Raw genomic sequence first — 19626 nt, 5'->3', positions numbered from 1 at the left:
CTAGTTATTTTATATAAACAAATACTGTGCAATTTAATTTCTTAAAAGTACTTGCTTTTATAAATTTAAAAAATTAAGTCATTAATCCTATACTGCCATTCTGCATTCATCAGCTAGTTTGTAAAAATATGACAGACAAAAGTATTTAATTTTTGAAATTCATATTAAAGTTATAAGTTAATTATGTATTACTTTTCTTGTTTTCAGGTGTCATTTCTGCAGCTCATCTTGTCATATAGCCTCAATACGTCTTCCGTATGCATGCAAACTTCTATTTCAAGAGTTACAGTCAATGAATATTGTACCAAGATTGAAATTATCAAAATATTTTGAATAAATAATATGTGTATATATATTTATTTATATGTAAAATAAAATATATAAAATGACAGAATTTTCTTACAATTCATTTTTTAAGTTTTATCTATATTTCTTTTATTATAAAATATGCATACAGTATAGTCAGAATTCACCACACATCCTTAGCTGAAAGTGGATAACTCTCACATAGTATGAGTAGTAATTAACTTTTGAAAACTGTTTGTAATATTTTTAATCCTCGATCCATTTTTGTAATACACATTCTCTCACACACACAAAATCGTTCCATCATCCAATGATAGAATTTATTAAATGATATGGCTGTTGCTCAAAATCTAAAATGGGAGGGGGGAGGATGTGCAAGTGTTTCAGAAAATTTTATTTAGCCTTCAGAAACCACAAAGGCAGGCGTCTTGAAATGTGGATTAACCTGACACACAATCGAAACGTTTCTAAAAGTATAGTTCAGTTTTCTTCCATAAAAACCATATTTCTTCTACTTTTCCTTGAAAGACTGTGATCATCATTTGAGATATGGGCATATGCTTGCTTGTTATGAAGACTGACACCATCTTTTGTTGGCAGTATCCTGTAAGTAGATGAAGCCATGTTTCATTTGCAGTATTTCTTAACTAGCATAATTAAGTGGAGTGCATTAGTCAAGTTCTTACAAACATATTGTTTAAGTACCTGCAAGAGCCTTACTAACATCCCTTATTGTTTATGAAAACTAGTAGATAATAGTGGTGCTCATGTGGAACTTAAAGCAATGCATAAAACATCTGCCAGTGTAAGGAACAAAATGCTTTTTGCTTCATTAAAATTAAAGATTTAAACAACTATAAGCAGTTCTCAGTAAGTAGTTAATTCCCACAAACCCTGTGCATAACCAACACTACAAAAGAAAACAAACATTAACACTAAGGAATAAACCTCTTTCTAGAGCGGAGTGTAAAGGAAGAACGTAGTAAAGTTTTAAACAAAATATCTTGAAGGCAGTGGCTACTGTTCTCAATGCATTGATGCAATCAATTTCTAAGTTTCCAGCATGATCACCGGACTTTGCGCTCTTTCCTCCTGAACAGTATTCTTTAACTGAAGCAGGTTTACATAAGGTAATAGTATGGTTACATGATTTAAAACTTTACATATTTTTGCACTATTAGGAACATATTGTATTGTGACACTTCTTTGAAGCAGTAAAGTCAGGAATGGCATAAAACCCAAATCATTAATTAAGGCAGTCCAAGGAAATAATTGAAATGGCCATAAGGTCAGTAGCCGCTTATAGACAAACCTGGATATCCAAATTGGAAAAATGGCTAGGATTGACTAAGCGGAAAAGTGACGATCCAGTACAATCTACTAGCACTAAAAATACTAAAAAGAATTGTTTTTAGAAAATATAACGAAAGTTATTTATCATTTGGGTTTACTTGAATGGACCCTCATCCTCAATGTGTTTTGCACTGAATTATTATCCAATGAAAGTATGAAACCATCATTTCTTAAAAAACATCGAGTCTATGCATGCCAATTTAAAGGAAAAATCTGAAATACATTTCAAGAGGAAATTATCTGACAAAAACAGTAGACAAGTAATGAAAAGTTTTATTATTTCAAGTGAAAGCTTTGGAAGCTAGTTAGTTACCTGTAAGCTTAATAACTGCTAAGACTGCGCAGGAGATTGGAGAAAACCTTACTTTACCAGTAGCTAATGATATCATTTTAGCATTATTCAACGAAAAAGGGGCTAATGAACTTGATAAAATTTCATTATCAAATGATACAGTAAGTCAACGAATTCATGAAATAGCAAATTTCCTAAAAGAGACACTTATTCAAAAAACAATACACAGTGAGTATTTCACATTGCAATTGGATGAAAATACTGATATAACAAACTTTGTTCAATTATTAGTTTAAATATGTTTCAAAGAAGATAAACAAATTGCTGTAGTATTTATTTTGCAAATCTCTTCATGATAGAGCGACTGCAAGTGAAATTTTCAAAGTAATTGACAATTTTATGTCTGAGAATGATATTCCATGGAATAAGTGCATTGATGTATGCAGTAATGAAGCTTGGGTTTTAACAGGAAAACATTCGGTGTGATTTCTCAAATAAAGAAGGGTGCACCCGAAACTAAATTTACTCATTGCTCCATACATCGTGAAGCTATAATAGCCAAAACAATCCCAGAAAGCTTGAAAATCATTTTAAATCAAGCTGAGAAAATTGTTAATTTTATTAAAAGCCAAGCTTTAAATTCAATACGATTTTACAAGAGAGGGACAATGAACACAAAATGCTTTTGTTATATTCCGAAGTAAGGCAGTTATCCAGAGGCAAAGTTTTAAATCATCTTTTGGAACTTTGGTCAAAAATTTAAATTTTCCTCTGTCATTCAAAATTTGAATTGCAAAAATGTTTGTTTAGTGAATTATGGTTGGCGCTTTTAGCATATTTAGCTGATATTTTTGAAATGTTAAATGAATTAAATTTAGGATTACAAGGACGAAATGTTAATTTGTTTACCATTAGAGTAAAATAAAGGCAATGACGAAAAACCTCAAGCTAATAATCAAAGAATTCGATAATAATATTTTAAGCTTTTTGTCACTTTAAGAAAGTTTTCTAACCGAAAATGATTTAAAAATAAAAGAAAAATTAGCATCCGGCATTAAAAATCATTGTTTTTCATTGTTAAATAATTTCAACGTGTACTTTCCTGAGGATTATGAAAAAGTAAATTGGATTAGAAATCGATTTTGTTTAAAATGATTACCTGAAATTTTATCTCATGAAGAAAAAGAACAATTCATAGAAATTTCCTATGATCGAACTCTAACTGAAGATTTCAAAAATAACACTTTTGTTGAACTAAAGTAAAAAAAAAAAGGATTCCCAAGAAATTAAATGTGGATCTTAATTTAAGCTTAAAATTAAGTGAAATAAGACCACACATAAAAAAATTCATTTCTCTTAACCCTTTGACGCGTGATGGTCGTGTCCTGAAACCACCATTTTCCGAATTTTTTTTCTCCTCTTTTTTCCGAAAATTTTGAATGAAAATGAATTGATTACTGATCTTACATCTAAATAACACAAAATGACTGTAGAATCATATATGTTTTAGGTATTAATACTTCAGATCGGATACCTTTTAAAATTCATTTTCGATGAGGCAAAATAACTTCCTTTTATTAATATAAATTTCAAAAGTTAGTCATTGCACATCATGATTTCTATCATAAGCAATAAAAAATTGCATATATTAAAAAAACCCTCTATATGTATGGCATTTGCTATGTGGTTTCAGGGCGCAACCACTGCGCCACTAGAGCATTGTGTCACAATGCTTACAATCCTCTAGAGGCTTGGTGGTCGCACCTTGAAACCACTGGCGTGTGCTTCTCAATGGCATTCGCTTGCTTTTCAAATAGGAATGTTTATTTTTACCCGGATATAGATACAGGGCTTTGAAACCACAGAGTTATTTTATTACTAACAATACATGCACCTGCTCAGTAAAAAGGTCTTTCTTTTCCAAATACCTTTCTCTGACATCAACACACTTGCTCCCCAAGCTAGTATTGTGATTTTATAAATTATTTCCTGTGGTTTAAATTTAATGTAAATATACTTTGCTATAATTAAAAATAGAAATTGCATAAAAGTTTTATTTAAATTAAAAATATTTTCTGAATATTTTGGGACGAAATACGAATAAAATAAGTATGAATGGGAAACGAACGATCCGTACAAAGCAAAAAGACCAAGCCCCCCCCCCATTAACATAAATAACCACAAATTACATGTGCCAGATGAAAAACTAAATAACGCTGGACATATACCAGTGAAATTTAAATCCAGGCAGTGTACATTTTGTAGCACAAGGAAGAAACCTCGTAGAACAAGATTGTATGTGCGAAATGTGCAGTGTGGGTCTATGCATGTGCCAAAAAGACAAAACATGCTTTGAACAGTGTCACAAAAAAAATTTGCTCTTTGAAATTTAAAAAACACCGAGCTCTTTTTTATCCTTATTTTATTGAGTTTTTTAATCCATTTATTCAAATGTCCTTATGTACGTACTTATATTTTCACTGTTATAGAGAAATTACATAAATGTTTATTTTTTAATTTTTTTTGACGATTTACTTTATAAAATAATGTAAAAAAAATTTATATAATGCAATTCTTACATACATTTTCTTTTAAAATCTGTAAATTTCGTCATTTATTGGAAACGTGCACGGAAAATGGTAAGTCCCCCCCCTACTACATCAGTAAGTTTCAAAGTCCTAGACACGCGGTGGTTTCACAATGCAACCACCACCCACAGATCAATGGGCAAGAGTAGATTTTTTTTAATTCATATATTATTTGTCTCTAGGATCATAATATTCAATTTCTAGAGTTTTTAGTTAAAAAAATTTAAAAAATAACGCGCGCATCAAAGGGTTAAACAGAACCAAATCCCGCACTAAATTTTAGAATTAAAGTATTATAACTTAAATTTTGATAATTGAAATGGTAACCAATTTTAAATCTAATATTTTTATATGTGCATATTTAATACAAATACCCAATAGGTTGTGCAAATGGCAAACTGTTTTTTTTTTTCAATATTTCTATTCAGAAATTAAAAAATAATCATTGTAAAATGTGGTGGTGGTACTAAAGGTTTTTGATTTTTGTTTAGATGGTATGGGTTAGTCAAAAAGTTGAGAAGTGCTGCCCTATACCATTTGGAATGGCATAAACAATGCTGTAATTGGAATGCAGATCAATATAGAAGGGTCTTCAGGAAAATTCGGGAAGCACATAATGATGTGGCATTCTGAAAATCATGTCTTAACTTGGTGAATGCATGACAAATGGCATTTGTGAAAACTTGTTCTGGCAACAGTGGAATTTAAAGGCAAGAACAGATTATCTGGGACTCATTTTCGTGGCTTGAATTTTGCTTGTTAATTATGATAAGAAACAATTTTTAGATCTTTGATATATGTGAAGACATTCTGGATAATAATATACTTCTCATACTGTAACAATTATTTGAAATAAATCTTTCCTTCTTTCCAGATAAATCACTTGCTTTCAAGTCTCTATATTCTTGGTTTAACCCTTTAACTGCTTAAGACGTGTTTAAACGTTTTTGGAATTTCTTTAAAAATGCTTAAGACATCTTTACACAAATTTCAAATCGCACGAAAAATGCTTAAGACGTGTATACACGAAGCCCGAATTTCGTGAAGATTGCTTAAGACGTGTTTAGACGACGCGATCTGGTCTTCCTTCCCTTACCTTTCTGCAGGCGGCTGTCAGTTGACACAAAGCTCTTAATAGGGTGTGAAGTGTCTTTGAAAAGAGCACTTCAGGAAAAAGTCCTTAGAGTGAAGTATCTTTGTCAGACAGCAGGTATGTATTATCTGTGTGCCGACTAAAAGTTTGCAAAAGAAGATAAATCGTTTTACACTGTTTGCCTTGTGATACTTTATACAAATGAAAGTCAACAGGATCCGACATTGTTATACTACAATGCCGAATTATAGTAGAAACAAGTAAAAATAAGAATTGTAACCGAGGACCCCTTTATGCCTATATGTTATAGAATCAAATATTTTATTTTTGTATTGAAAAATGATTACAATTTCTGATTTGTCAGGAAAAAATATAAAATGTTGCAACCAGCTTTCTTGTTTGCCTTCGTATTTCAAATGTGCGTTATTATAATGTTATATTCTTCTTTTTACATTCTTAAATGTTAAAACTGTGCTGTTCTTAAATGTTAAAACTGTGCAGCATGCCTGAGTTTTGTACTCGTATGTGTGGCTCTATGCTCCGTAGAAATGGCAAACTGACATATAAAAATTATATGAATGTTGAAAGGAAGATTTTCTACTCGAAACTTCAATTAAATGGAATAAATGAATATGCCAAAGGAATTTCTAGAAATATCTGTTTTAAAAATTTTATTATTAAGATTTTAAATCCAAAATGTTTTGAAATCTAAAGAAAAAATATGTAATCCTTGAAACATTTTTTGAAAGAAATCTATCGATATAAAATCTCTTAAAATTAATGGAGTGTAAATGAATTAAAATAGTTAGAATACGGAAGGGTTAGATATACTCCGCAAAAAAAATTACAGTCAGAAGATCAATTATTTAAAGATATGAATTAATTACATTAAAAGAATTTAAAATAAATTAACATCTGTCCAAATGTGAATGCTAACAGCAATAGCACGAATGAAAGTTTTTCTTTAAATTCCGAACTTAATTCATCCGTCGGTACGCAATGATTGTGTCTTTGCAATTCCTTTTCTTATAGATACTACAAAAGGCTGCCATCGAAGTAGCGGTAAAATCGTTAAATACTGATAGTTTGAAGCGGGTTCAAATCCTGACGAATGGATTGCCTGCAGACCAGTTTTAGCGCATTTTTGCTGCCCATGTTTAATGCGAATATGAGCCAATTTCAGTTAGCTTTTCATGATGATGTGCCTTGACTACGAGTCCTCGCTCGGGTTGTGTTTGGTTTGGTTTGTTAGATTATTAAGCACGTGAAGGCGATCTGTCTAAGGGGAGGTATGCTTTCGTGACAGATTTTCTAAGGGAAACAATCTCACACTACAAAAAGTTAAAATCATAAAAACGCCCATGCAATCAGCTTGTTCACGGGGGTTTTAATGCAGGTCAAACTACCAGTATGTTAAGAGAAGTGATTTCAAGAATGTTTAATTATTTTATTTAGTTTGTCATAAGCTAAATAAAATAATTAAACATTCTTGAAATCTCTTCACATTACTGAAATGGCAATAACTTCGAATTATACTATGCTACTACTTTTCCTCTAATATGAAATTTTGAACTTTTCCGTTATCGGACAGCCCACCATCGACTGAGCGGAGTCTAACGGAACAACTGGTGGTTCTGTTCGGGGTTCGAATCCCGGCAAACGGGCTGGTTGCCAGGATGATATTCTTACTTTTCCATATGTGTAACATGTATGCAAGCAAATTTCCGTTAGGCAGTCCTCGAACGAAGGCATTCTTCACCTTAGGCAAATAACCATCGAGTACTTTGCCATAATCAAATAAACCTTTATCCATAACATGCTTCAAATACATTTATGTTGAAAAGTTCATGCGCCAAAGTTGGCCCCCGTTGAATGAAATATGTTGCTTATTTTTTCTTTGTTTTTTATAACAACAATGTTCTTGTTTTCAGAATCTGAATTATCAATAAAATTCTTTTAATAATATGCGATTGTATTTTGTTTTTTTTGTTTAATGAAAAATTAATTTAAGCGACAAATCTCTTACATTTAGAAAAATTTTCGATTTTCGAAACGAGTTGCTGTCAAAAGCGCATCTTCTCGTTGCTGCATATATTTATTTTAAGCAAACTGCTTGGCGCGTGTGCTTTTATATTTGAAAAGATTCAGAGAATTTTCAACAGGGAAATAAAGTTATTAATTTTACTGAATTTTGTGGATTCTTTGTGTTTTGAGGTAAAAGTCAAACCATCAGATATGTGATTATTCATATTCTTATGATTAATTATTAAATAATTAATAACTTTTATTATTATTAAATGCAATGCTTATTTATACTTTACCAAATGTACAGCAACACTCTTTCTTTACAAAAATACCATATTGAATAAATTATATTATAAGCTAATGAGTAACAACATTGCTTTGTTTAATTACGATACAATAGCAAGCCGAACAAACATTAAATTGGAAGTCAAACAACAAAAATCAGCATTATATTTTCAAATTTTCACAATCTAATTTTCATTATATCTTATCTCGTTCATTTGCGCTTTTGCAGCTGAGGATGATGGTTCGGTAAAACCATCGAAAGTAGTCCTGTGAAAATTTGAAAATATAACGCTGATTTTTGTTCTTTGACTTCCAAATTAACTGCTTTGTTTGTTATATGTCTCATCTTTCCAATTTCAGATAAAATTTACTAGTGTTTCTTGGACAGGAAAGCAAGAGTTTTTACTTTGAATCAATAAATTTATGATACACTGAAAACAGTTTCAAGTTATAATTACCTTTCTGAATATCTTGAATGTATATAAAAAAGTAAAATGCAAATTTAATATTAATATTATCACCCTTAAAAACACCCAAATGTTTCGTTTATTACTCTTAAAACTACGTAATAATTAAGGAAAAAAATTATTAAAAATAATTATTAGTTGCATGCAGTTGAAGAATATAGGAAAATGCTGAAGGTTTTAAAGATTTTTAATTAATGACAAAAATACAGAAAATCGGAAATAATACGAAATGTTTCAGCAATATCTCAGAAGGAATGAAAGTTGCATCAGATATTTCTCAGAATATAATTTTAGTGATAGCAGTTTAATCAGTCTGCATTGAAATTCCGGTGATAATCAGTGACATACAGATTCAGGTTACTTAGGTTAAAAATGCATAATAATTAAAAATTTAACCAGGTAAATTTTAAAACCAATTTATTTGAAAACTAGCTGAAGGGAACTCCAAACGTTAAATTTAAAAACTGAGTAGGATTTTACTCTGCAGAACAACTTCATAAGAAAAGTTATTACATATAACAAAATTACAATGAAATAAGCAATATCCCTTAATACAAATATTAATTATCCTAATAAATAAATTAACCAAATTCCCTTTGCAAAATATTAAGAACTCAAATGGTATAAAGGAGGTTAAGAACTTTGTTTCCTAAAAAAATCAATCAAAACTTTTCAATATCTAAAAAACAGTGAAATGATAAATAAAATAAAGGAATGCAAAAAACAAAAAATTCTGAAAAGCAAAGTATAATTAATGATATTTTTTCTTATATTTTCAAGGGAAAAAATTACAATGAAATAAGCTATATCTTTTAATACAAATATTAATTATCCTAATTAAAAAATTAACCAACTTTCCGTAGAAGAACAAAAATCATGCAAAGCTTTTCAATATCTTATAAACAGTGAAATAAGCAAAAAATAACATGAAAGCAACTCAAAAAACATAAAATTCCGCTCAGAATTTTACTCCAAAGAACAACTTTATCAAAAAAAAAATCAATAAAAATGTATTATATTTATATAAAAATGACAATGAAATATGCCAATCTCTTAAAAACAGTGACATACGAAATACGATGAAAAATTGTTACCAAACCCATATTTCTAAAAGAATGAAACTATTCAAAATGATGCGATTTCATCAAAAATCTATCAACAGCAATAAGAGAGGAAAATTGTTGCCAAAATCACATTTTTAAAGATGTGAGATGTGAGAAGTGTACTCGGAAGCTTAATTTAAAAATACAAAATATTATCATTTTTCCAAAATTCTTTTTGTAAAAGCATTCGCAAGGATAAAAGTTTAACGTGTCCAAAAATCAAAGAAAAATAAACTGTACATTTTTAAAAATAAACTTTTTTAGAAAAAATCCCATTGAAAAAGTGTTAAGCTCCCTTTGTTAAATAAATTCGTATTTAATCGATTTATTGAAACACGAAATTTGTTTTAAGTTCGTAAAATAGCTAAGTGCCTACGTTTCATGACGATGTGAAAATGGAGTGTGTAGAGTAAAATCTCGCTTTCCTATAGCCCATTATGTTTCAAAATGACACGATTTCGTCACAAAACATGAAATAAAAAAAAATTCGAATTTGAATTTCGAAAAAATCGCTTCGAAGTGCACTGGCTCTTGTGTATATGTACCTATGTACCAAATTTCGTAGCCATGGGTCTATTAGCTTACGCACAGCACGAACGAAAGGCACACACACAGATAAACTCTTTCTTTTATTATATGTAGAGAAGATATGTAGAGATAAGATTGTTTAAGAGAAGGAAACTTTTAACTTTCGCAGCTGTACCCTGCGGCATTAAGACGGTCATCATGGAGAGTCTAGCCTTTTGCAATTCTCTTGAGAGCTCACATCTACCGAACAATATCTAGTAATCAATCTCACTTAGCGGAATCATTGAAGTAAAATTGAGGGAGGGATGGGAAATAACAAAAGAACTGCTTAACAATTTTCAGAGGTTTAGGGTTATTTTCTCGACATTTTACGGGAAGTTCGGTCCAAAACTAGCGACAGTTTTAAAGGGATTCGCAGAAAATCACTCGACAGGCTAAGGGTTAAAGACACTGTAGAAGAAAAAAACTGAATTAGCAAACGGAAACCTAACTATAATCTTATTAAGTATCTTTTGGATAAACTAGATTGTTGATTGCATGAAATGTCAACAAATGGTGTTAAAAATTTTAATTCAGTACTAAGTCTTTTAAAGAAACTGAGAACAGGAATGAAATTAAATTAATAAACGCTTTACAAAACTAATTATAAATATTTATTTCATATATCTCTTGTAAATACAGAGTAAAGGATATTTATCTTAATAACTCTATAACTTGAGTAGCACTTTTTTCACTTGCACGGCCCAGAAATACCAATATTCGCAGATACAAAACTGTGAAATACATCCTCAAAGAATCCATCCTGAAATAAAGTTGAAAAATATTTTTAAATACGCTGAAACAATTTAAAATGATTTTTTTTTTTAAGTTTTAGCTGTTATATATTTACCTTAGTTTCATATCAAGCTTTAACAAATCAATCAATCCAATAAAAGATTGCAACAGATTTCCATTAAATCTATCATAAGCACCTTGAGTGGCAATTTTAGCCATAAGTATGTAACGATCAATTTGATCCCCATGGAATTTAATTATGGATCTTACTGTATTGATGTTCCTATGAAAGAGATTAAGTATTACAAGCATAAAATATTTTTTGCATTTAATGTAAGAAATGAAAGCTTTGAGCATTTTAAACATTACTTATTTCTTCAAAAAAGGTTCTTTTAAATTCTTAGTTTTTACTTTATTTTAATTAGTAAATAATGAAAATATTTAATAAAATATACGATAAAATTTTACAAAAAGGTATCTAGTTATACTAAGGTAAACTAGTTAATAATTTTAAAATTACAAAAGAAAAGAGGAATGAAATATATATATAGTCATGTTCCTATATCTGCTAACTCAGTACCGCCAGTTTTAATACAAGTTCAAAAATTTTTTAAATCACAGGTTTAGTTTAGTTTATTGAGATTATGGCAAAGCACACTAGAGCTATTTGCCTAAGGGGAAGGATGACTAAGGGAAACTGTCTCGTATACACGTTACACATGGGGAAAACCACGAAAGCGCCAGCATGTTCGCGAGATTTGAACCTTGGGCCAAACTGCCAGTGTTCAGCGACTTTACCGCTCGACTAAGGGTGGGCCTGTTAAATCACATGAATAAATGGTTTATAAGCTACAAAACATACATATGCATATCCAATTTGAGGCAATGCTATGTTGTTTATACAACGATTTGATGGAAAGCAAAAGCACTATAACTTAAATTTTGATAATTAAAATGGTAACCAATTTTTAATCTATTTTTTTTATGTGTGCATATTTAATATAAATAGCCAATAGGTTACGAATATAGCAAAATATATATATATTTAAATATTTCTATTGAGAAATTGAAAAATAATTATTGTAAAATGTAGTGATAGTACTAAAGTTTTCCAATTTTGTTTGGATAGTATGCGTTAGTCAAAAGGTTGAGAACCGTTGGTCTATACCATCTTTCCACTATTTTGATCTCTTCATGAGTTTAATATAAAATGTAAGAATATCTACCTTTTATGTGAACAAGAGAGACAGCTCACTGTAAAACATATAATGCTGTGTGCAGTACACTTTTATTATTAACTTTTGTGGTGTTGACAAAGACTTACTGTGTATAGTTTATTACTTTACTTATGTATGCTAAATGAATACTGTATTATATATAAAGATTTTAATCATATTATTTGTGGATTCACATAACTGTGGTAGGTTTTGAAACATATGCAGGCACTTGCTTTGCTAGAATAAAGCCATCTTAGTACCTTTTTTTAAAGTATATTTAGTAGTTTTTTTTAAAGTATATTTAATAATTTTTGCAGAAATATAAATTTGTGAAAATTTTTTATTTTTTTTAGTTAAGACATTTTTGTTATGTAATTTAGAATAGTATATCCACATCTGTTATTTTAAATTTTGCTATATGGGGAATATTTTAACTGTAATCATAAACAAAAAGTAATTTTAATGTAATTTAGACAAGTCAAAACCTGAAACCTTGTGTCATAAGTATCAGTCATAGCATCTCATAGACCATATACTACTTAATATGAGTTCAGTTTCTATGGGCTTCACTGAGAAATTATAAAGGAACTATGCCCCTACCACCACCCCACATATGAGTTATTGGTTTGTTTGAGAAAAATTCAGCTGGTCAACTGAAAATGTGTTAATTCCAAAAATGCTTTAATTAAATACAGATATCAGCAAAGAGAGGAAATTAAAATTTACTAACATCTGAAATCACTGAAAAGGGTTACTGTGATTATACAACCTCATAAACCATTGAACATATCAAAATAATTGTTAAAATATGATTAAACAAAAGCTTGGATGTATATGGAGTAAAGATCACAATAGAAAGTTTACTAATGTTTGGATCAAGAAGGTTAATCAACATAATAGAATCAATCTTGACCAGCATAGTAGAATGGTTTCAGAGCTCTAACACCACAATAAAAGGTTGCAATATTCAAAACAAATTTTACGCTATTATTTAACAGACTTGGAATGAGACTGAATATGGTTTAAATGTTTGCTGCTGGCAAGCATGTTAAGATAGTTATGTAAAAAATTTTATTCAAATATATATAATTTTCAAAATGTTGCAAGGTTCATTTATGTACACGACATAACACAGGCTGTTTCACTTGTAGCTTGATCTGATAAATGAATTGTTATGGAAATGCTATTTATAATGCCAATATCAAATCTAAAATAATATATCTGAATCAGTCAATCATTACAAGAAATGCTGGAAATTATTGCATTCTGATTTAAACAAAGGATGACATATTTTCATATACACTACCCCACATTGAAAATGCAGCACCCAAAAACAAGTGGCCCGAAAATTATGCAAATTTCAAGATAGATGCACGTCACAGAGTTTTGCAAATGATGTGAAATATGCAGCTCTCCAGCACACGTTGAAGGAGATATAAGGGAGGAACCTGCAGAATGTTCGATTTTCATGCTGTTATTTCTGTTAGGGAAATCATCATTGAAAATTTGTTCATCATCAAAATTATTATATATACAGACTCATTAACTGGTTTGAAAACACTAGCAGATGTTGCTTTTGGTCTCATATATAAAAGATCTTGTAAAAGTTGAGAAAATATATGAAATAAAAATTAACTGGGTGAAAGCCCATCTTGGTGTTATAGGCAATGAGCGGGCCAACATGCTGGCCAAAATGGCTGTTATGGGTAAAGCTAGGGATGCGTTTGATATTCAAGCATCAAAAAGAATTATTATTGATAAAATCAAGAATTTCTATTATGACTACTGAAAAGAGAAATGGAACATTTTTGGAAACATTTCTGACAATGACAAACAGTCTGTGCCCTAAATATTTGAAGGACTATGTACAGGACTTTGCATACGCAACCCAAAAATGCTACCTTATCAGCTGCAGGTCAACATAGCATAACAGGTAAATGAGAACATGGTGAAAATAATATGCTGTTACATGAGAAATTATCAGAAGTGGTGGCATAGCAGGGTCAGTTAGCTTAGGCATTACGAACAGCAAAGCGTGATACTACAGGGAAAAAGCCCAGCTGAGTTATTCTTAGGCCGAAGTTGAAGGTGAAAGTTAATTACACCGCTAGCCAAATTATTTTTTATACAGAAGACAGCCCCAGAATTCCAAATGAAAGATATCCAGAAACTAATAGATGAAGCAGTTGAATGTTCAGATAGGGCAAGGCAAAAACAAAAATATATTATGACATGAGGTGCAGAGAAGAAAATTAATCAAGTGAGAGACGAAGTGCTAAAAATAAAGCACTCCCAATCATGGGCAGGTGACGAGCTAGTTGCCAAATTTTGTCCCAAGTTTCAGGGACCACATATACGAGTAGTCAAAAAAGTTAGAGAAGCCATAGTCTACTTGAAAAGTGACCCCCAGCTTCACAGGAAAAGGCCAAGTTTCTGGGAATCAGCAAGGAAGAGGAAGCTTAACGAGAGTCCAGAGAGGACCAACCCCAACAGCGGCTTTGAATTCATCAAATGAAGGCCTACGCCAGCTGGGAACAGTTCATCAAATAGTGGATGGACAAGCATCAAAGATCGAAAAGTTCAATTTTATTTTCACCTTAATAAAGTTCAGTTTTATTTTATATCTAGAAGGACTAGTTAGTAAAATCATTTAAGTTTTACCTCAAGTGAAGTTATTCTAGTTCACCTAATTAGTGAAATGGCTCGCAAGTTAAATTGTACTTTCTGTGTTTATTTTAACATAATCATGAATGAAGAATGTCATTTTAGTCCAAGAGACTGCTACCGGAAAATGCGAGTGCAAATGTTAAAAAAATTCAAAGCAACTCATGAATCTCGATGTAAAGTGCAAGCTGAATTCTATTGTAAATAGTTATTCAATGTATTTTATTTTGTTGTGAAAAGCATTCATAAATATATGTTTGATTTAAAAAGACCTGCCTAGTTAGAAGAATTTAATTATATTACATGAATGAAATGTAAGTGAAAACTTTCAAATTAAGAAACTTAAGTTTAAAGTAAATTTAGATGTGTGCATGAGTAAGTTAGCTGTCCAACCAACATTTAAAGTTAAATCATGCTCTCGTTAGCACATTAGATGCAGTTTTGTAAATAGGGTATCATTGAGGTCTCAAGTGTGAAATTATAATAACATATTCTAACTGTTGGTAGTGTCTGTAAACATACTTCACAAAAGACACTGTTTTCACTTCTACACTTCAGTTCTCTGAAGAGCATGGGGAAGAGATTTAATTGTTGAATAAATATGTGGCATGAAAGTACATAGAAAATTTAATGAAAAGTTGTGAAATTTTTATATCATGTTTGCAGAACTTTTGCTGAAGTCCTTTTCTGGAAGGATGTGAGCAGTTGAAATGTTGTACATGTGAAGAAGAGAGACAAGATGTACTATAAATTTTGAATTTTTAGATTTATTTACACTCAAAGATCTAATCTTATTGTAAGAGGTGAGCTCTGGTAAGGTTAGGTAGTTAGGAAAGATACGAGGTTTATCTACTTATTTTTTATTTAGCTATTTAACTAATCATTCATTTTAAGTTAGCACTTTCCTATTACTCTCTTTTCACCCACACTCTTCATGACAGAACATAAATGAGATAGCACGAGTTTATTCAGTTTAAGGTAGAATGAAGTGCTATTTAAGCAAGAGTTTTGAGAGTTAGTTTTAGAGCGTGTCTGCCTATTCCAGGCCTATGTGCTGTGATTATTAGTGACGTGTGTTAGCAGTATCAAGTGTTCTAGGTGTTAGGCTTTGTCTCACCAGTTTACTACAAACCAGAACTCTTTCTGTGCATTAAAGTATTCTGCGAGCCATTAGGCTAATCTCACACCTTGAAATGATTAGTTGTTATGTTATTTGGTTAAGCCAGAAGTGCTTGGCTTAGTGTAACCCAAGTTGGGTCATTTGTTAATTTTCTGTTTGAATAAAGGGGTCTTATACAGTCTTCTGATTTCTGTTTTGTTTTACAAGCCTAAAAGATAATACTTCAATAGTCCTTTTACAAAAGTTTAATTTGTATGTTCCAAAGAGACACAGACTTTACAATATATTTATTTTGATAATAAGCATGCAAGCCCGTTGTCTTTTTCTAAAATAATAATTTGTTTTAGTTTATTTTTAAAAAATGAATTTTTACCTGAAGACCAGCAGCATTGGTAAAGGTAAGCTACGTATAACAACCATTATACTATCAAAATGTTCCTGAGCCATCTTCTTCATATACTTGGCTTCTTCATCTGTAAGGCGATTTGGAATGTGTAACTGATTCCTATTTAATGGTCTCTGCATTAAGATTTCACAAAATAAGTAGTAATCTGTAGATTAAAAAAAAAAAAAAAAAAAGTCATATAATATCAATTAAGTATATTTTGAAAATGTAACGTAATATACCACACAATTTTTAGAATTTTAAGTATAGTTAAATCTTTAAGTCAAGCAAATATGGTTCTGCATCAGAAAGGAAAGTAAACCTTTTAAAAACACTTATTTCCGACAAAATATGGACTTGTAAATTCTCATACAAATAAAATACACATATTTTAAATTCTGAATAGTGAAAAATTTGACTAATATATCATAGACAATTAAAAGTTATCGATGTTTTAGTTGTATTATAAAAACTAAATAACAGCATAAGTTTGTACATCATTTTAATAGCATATTTTATTTAGATTCTTAATTGCTATTAGATTTCCCATATTTCAATAAACATCAGTACTTTTATGACAGCTTCGTGAAAATCAAAGGAATGTTGCACAAATCAACAGCATTTCTTGCAGCTGTACAAAATACAGTACACAACAAGTAAAACAAACTATTTAATAGTAAAAAGTATAATTGTTAATCTATTAAGTCTAAAGAAACTTCAAAAAATAGTAACTGCATGTCTTTCAATATATTTAATAAAAAATATATAATTTAAAACCCAAAGCAATTATTTTATGTGCTTAATAAAATGGAACACATGTATGCATCAGAAGATGACATTTAGATCTGATATGAAATTAGGAAATGTTAGAATGTCAATAATATTTATACATTATATGGGATCAAAATTTAATTAACATTCATTCATGCTATAATTTTGTTTTGTATACGTACTACGATAAAAAATAATCAATCATACATTCAAACTCAAGTAAATTTTGCTACATATTTAAATAGCCTGATAGGCAACAATGAAGGGCAAAAGGATATTTTAATTATACTGTGCCAACCATGAATATTAGTATAAAACCCTTACTACAGACTAAAACATGGATAACCAACTGTTTTAATAAGTATATTATTAGTTGCAACGCAGGACATTACAGGAATGTTATCTATTTCCAAGCAAGTTACCTATGTGGAAATAGTTCTTGAAATTCTACAGAAAAAACATTTTGAAATTAGTTAACTGCATATCAGAATTTCAGAAATAACTTATTATGTAGTGGAAAAAAAATATATATATATGCATCATTCTTAAGCATAGAGGCACAAAATGGCTGCTTGTCTGAACATCTCTGTATTGGAAGGATAAGAGGCATCATGGAATGAAATTATTTTTCGTGTTTTTAATGCACAGTTAGTTCTTGTAAGTGAATATTTTTATAATAAGGGCTATGTTCCAGATTATTCTGGTTCACAACTTTACACAATGACTGAGCAAATTTTCTTCCTTTTACAACATAATTACAAAACAAATTTTCCTTGTGTATGGGTTCATTATGAATTGAATGCACAAGTCCAATGAAAAATGAATAAAATTTATTATTATAACAGCAAATAAAACAAAAATGCTTAAACTTCTTCAGATATTACTACAATATCTCACAGTAGTTATCTTTTAAACTACTAAAAATGTTAATTCAGAAGTCAAACAACAAAAATCAGCATTATATTTTCAAAATTTACTGTGAAAATTTTGAAAATATAACGCTGATTTTTGTTGTTTGACTTCTGAATTAGTATTTGTTCAGCGTGTTATTGTGTCTTAATTACTAAAAATGTTCAACAGAACTAATTCAAAATACAGAAAGCTAGTCCGATTTCACTGCAAATTCAGCAACAGCCAGTTTTCTAAACAAACTCATAAAACAACTAACGAATTGAGAGGTTTTCATGCCGCTTATATAGCTTTTTAAATCGGCCGCACGAGACTGTTCTAGCAATTTCTCAAAATCAAAAAGTCTTCATTATTCCAAAGTGGCCTCCTGTAGGGCTGCTACGTAGTGCTCTAATTACGTCCAGGATCCAGGATTTTGTAAGTATCAGCTGCCATCGGTAAGCCTTTCCATCATCCAATTCGAATATGGAGTGAGTCCCAGAGTGCCAGTATCGCTTTCTTGTAGGACTATAGATCGAAATATCTTGCCAAGTAGTTTTTTGTTTGAAGACTCCATTAATTCAGTTATGGGTTAAATGTTGCTTTCTTCTAACTGGTCCTTTTTGACTTCTTTGTCACTCCATGATTCTGGGTCAGAGGATGTTGAATTCGTAACTTGACAGAGGACCAGATTAAGCAACTCGTATTTTGCTTCAACCCTGGAATAATATCAGCATTTTTCAGGGCAGGGTCCTTTAGACAGGGCGTTAGGATTTCCAGGAGATGATCCCTTCCAATAATGGATAGTTATGTCCTTAGAGGTTGAATGCAGTTTGTTGTTTTTAAATTCCACGGAAAAATTGTATTTCCTTAGAACGTCCAATCTAAGTATGCAAGGGTCTCTATGAAGTCATGTATTTAAATACATATGGCAATATAACTTAAAACATGAAAAGACTATACTACAGCATATATCAATAATCAAAATCGTAAAAAACAACCTTATATTTAGCGTAGGTATAATGAAACACTCAATCGATTTCGAGGGCAGCTAAAGGTCCCTCCTCATCAGGAGAAAGAAATACATAGAAAGAAGAAAATAGGAGAAGGAGTCACAGAAACACGTGGTGCTTATCAGCACTGCACGTGGTTATAACTAGATTTTTAATCAGAGTTGCACTGGCCGCCTACTTTTACTGAGCCAGGCTGTCTGATCGAGCATCAAGAAATATTAGCGAAGTTAAAATAGGGAGCGAGGGGCAAATGCACCTTACGCTCAAAATCTGAACTTCAAATAATGGAAAGCAACCACTGAACGGATTTTTATACCCTCTGGTAGTACCAAGCGCGAGGAGGTAACGCCATCTATCGGCAAAAATAATTGAATTAAGATAGTAGAATTTTAAAGGCATTAGGAAGGACTGGATTGGACTTCAAATCATTAACTAAACTTTCTAAATCTTTGTGAATGTGAAAAGCCTCAAGAAAATCCAATTCACCTATGGAAGAAGCCTTTTGGATGATTTTTGCAGACCCAAAATCAAAATTATGGTTAAAAGTCCAGCTATGATACGCTATTGAAGACTTGTTAATTTCGCCTTTTTTGACATAAGATTCATGTTCCTTGATACGAAACTTCAACGCTCTTTTTGTTAGACTAGAAGAGAAACACGCTAATGTGACAATCAAAATCGTAAAAAACAACCTTATATTTAGCGTAGGTATAATGAAACACTCAATCGATTTCGAGGGCAGCTAAAGGTCCCT

The 19626-nt window shown here is 30.8% G+C and overlaps 2 protein-coding genes across 9 annotated transcripts in view; one reads left to right on the top strand and one right to left on the bottom strand.

Annotated features, from left to right (window-relative positions):
- The window catches only part of Polr3B (RNA polymerase III subunit RpIII128), a 123408-nt gene extending 123022 nt beyond the window's left edge, over positions 1–386 (top strand). For all 3 annotated transcript variants that reach the window (XM_085814884.1, XM_085814885.1, XM_085814886.1), the window contains one exon: positions 208–386. In XM_085814884.1, coding sequence (XP_085671010.1) covers positions 208–337 — 130 coding nt within the window. In that variant the 3' untranslated portion in view covers positions 338–386. The remainder of the gene's footprint in view (positions 1–207) is intronic.
- A 10284-nt stretch (positions 387–10670) lies between these two features.
- Positions 10671–19626, bottom strand: part of Adck5 (aarF domain containing kinase 5) — a 102449-nt gene continuing 93493 nt past the window's right edge. For 5 of the 6 annotated variants that reach the window (XM_085814878.1, XM_085814883.1, XM_085814877.1 and 2 more), the window contains 3 exons: positions 16189–16366; positions 10930–11097; positions 10671–10842 (listed from right to left, as the gene is read on the bottom strand). In XM_085814878.1, the coding sequence (XP_085671004.1) occupies positions 10734–10842; positions 10930–11097; positions 16189–16366 (455 nt within the window). In that variant the 3' untranslated portion in view covers positions 10671–10733. The remainder of the gene's footprint in view (positions 10843–10929; positions 11098–16188; positions 16367–19626) is intronic. The other variant, XM_085814881.1, reaches the window with a different exon arrangement.

This window comes from Stegodyphus dumicola, chromosome 4, assembly GCF_044657685.1.
Source record: "Stegodyphus dumicola isolate Sdum_Otavi_A_Nest chromosome 4, ASM4465768v1".
NCBI classification, from domain to species: Eukaryota; Metazoa; Arthropoda; class Arachnida; order Araneae; family Eresidae; genus Stegodyphus; species Stegodyphus dumicola.
Note: the sequence above shows the minus strand (reverse complement) of the source record. Positions and strands in the feature narration are given on the sequence as shown.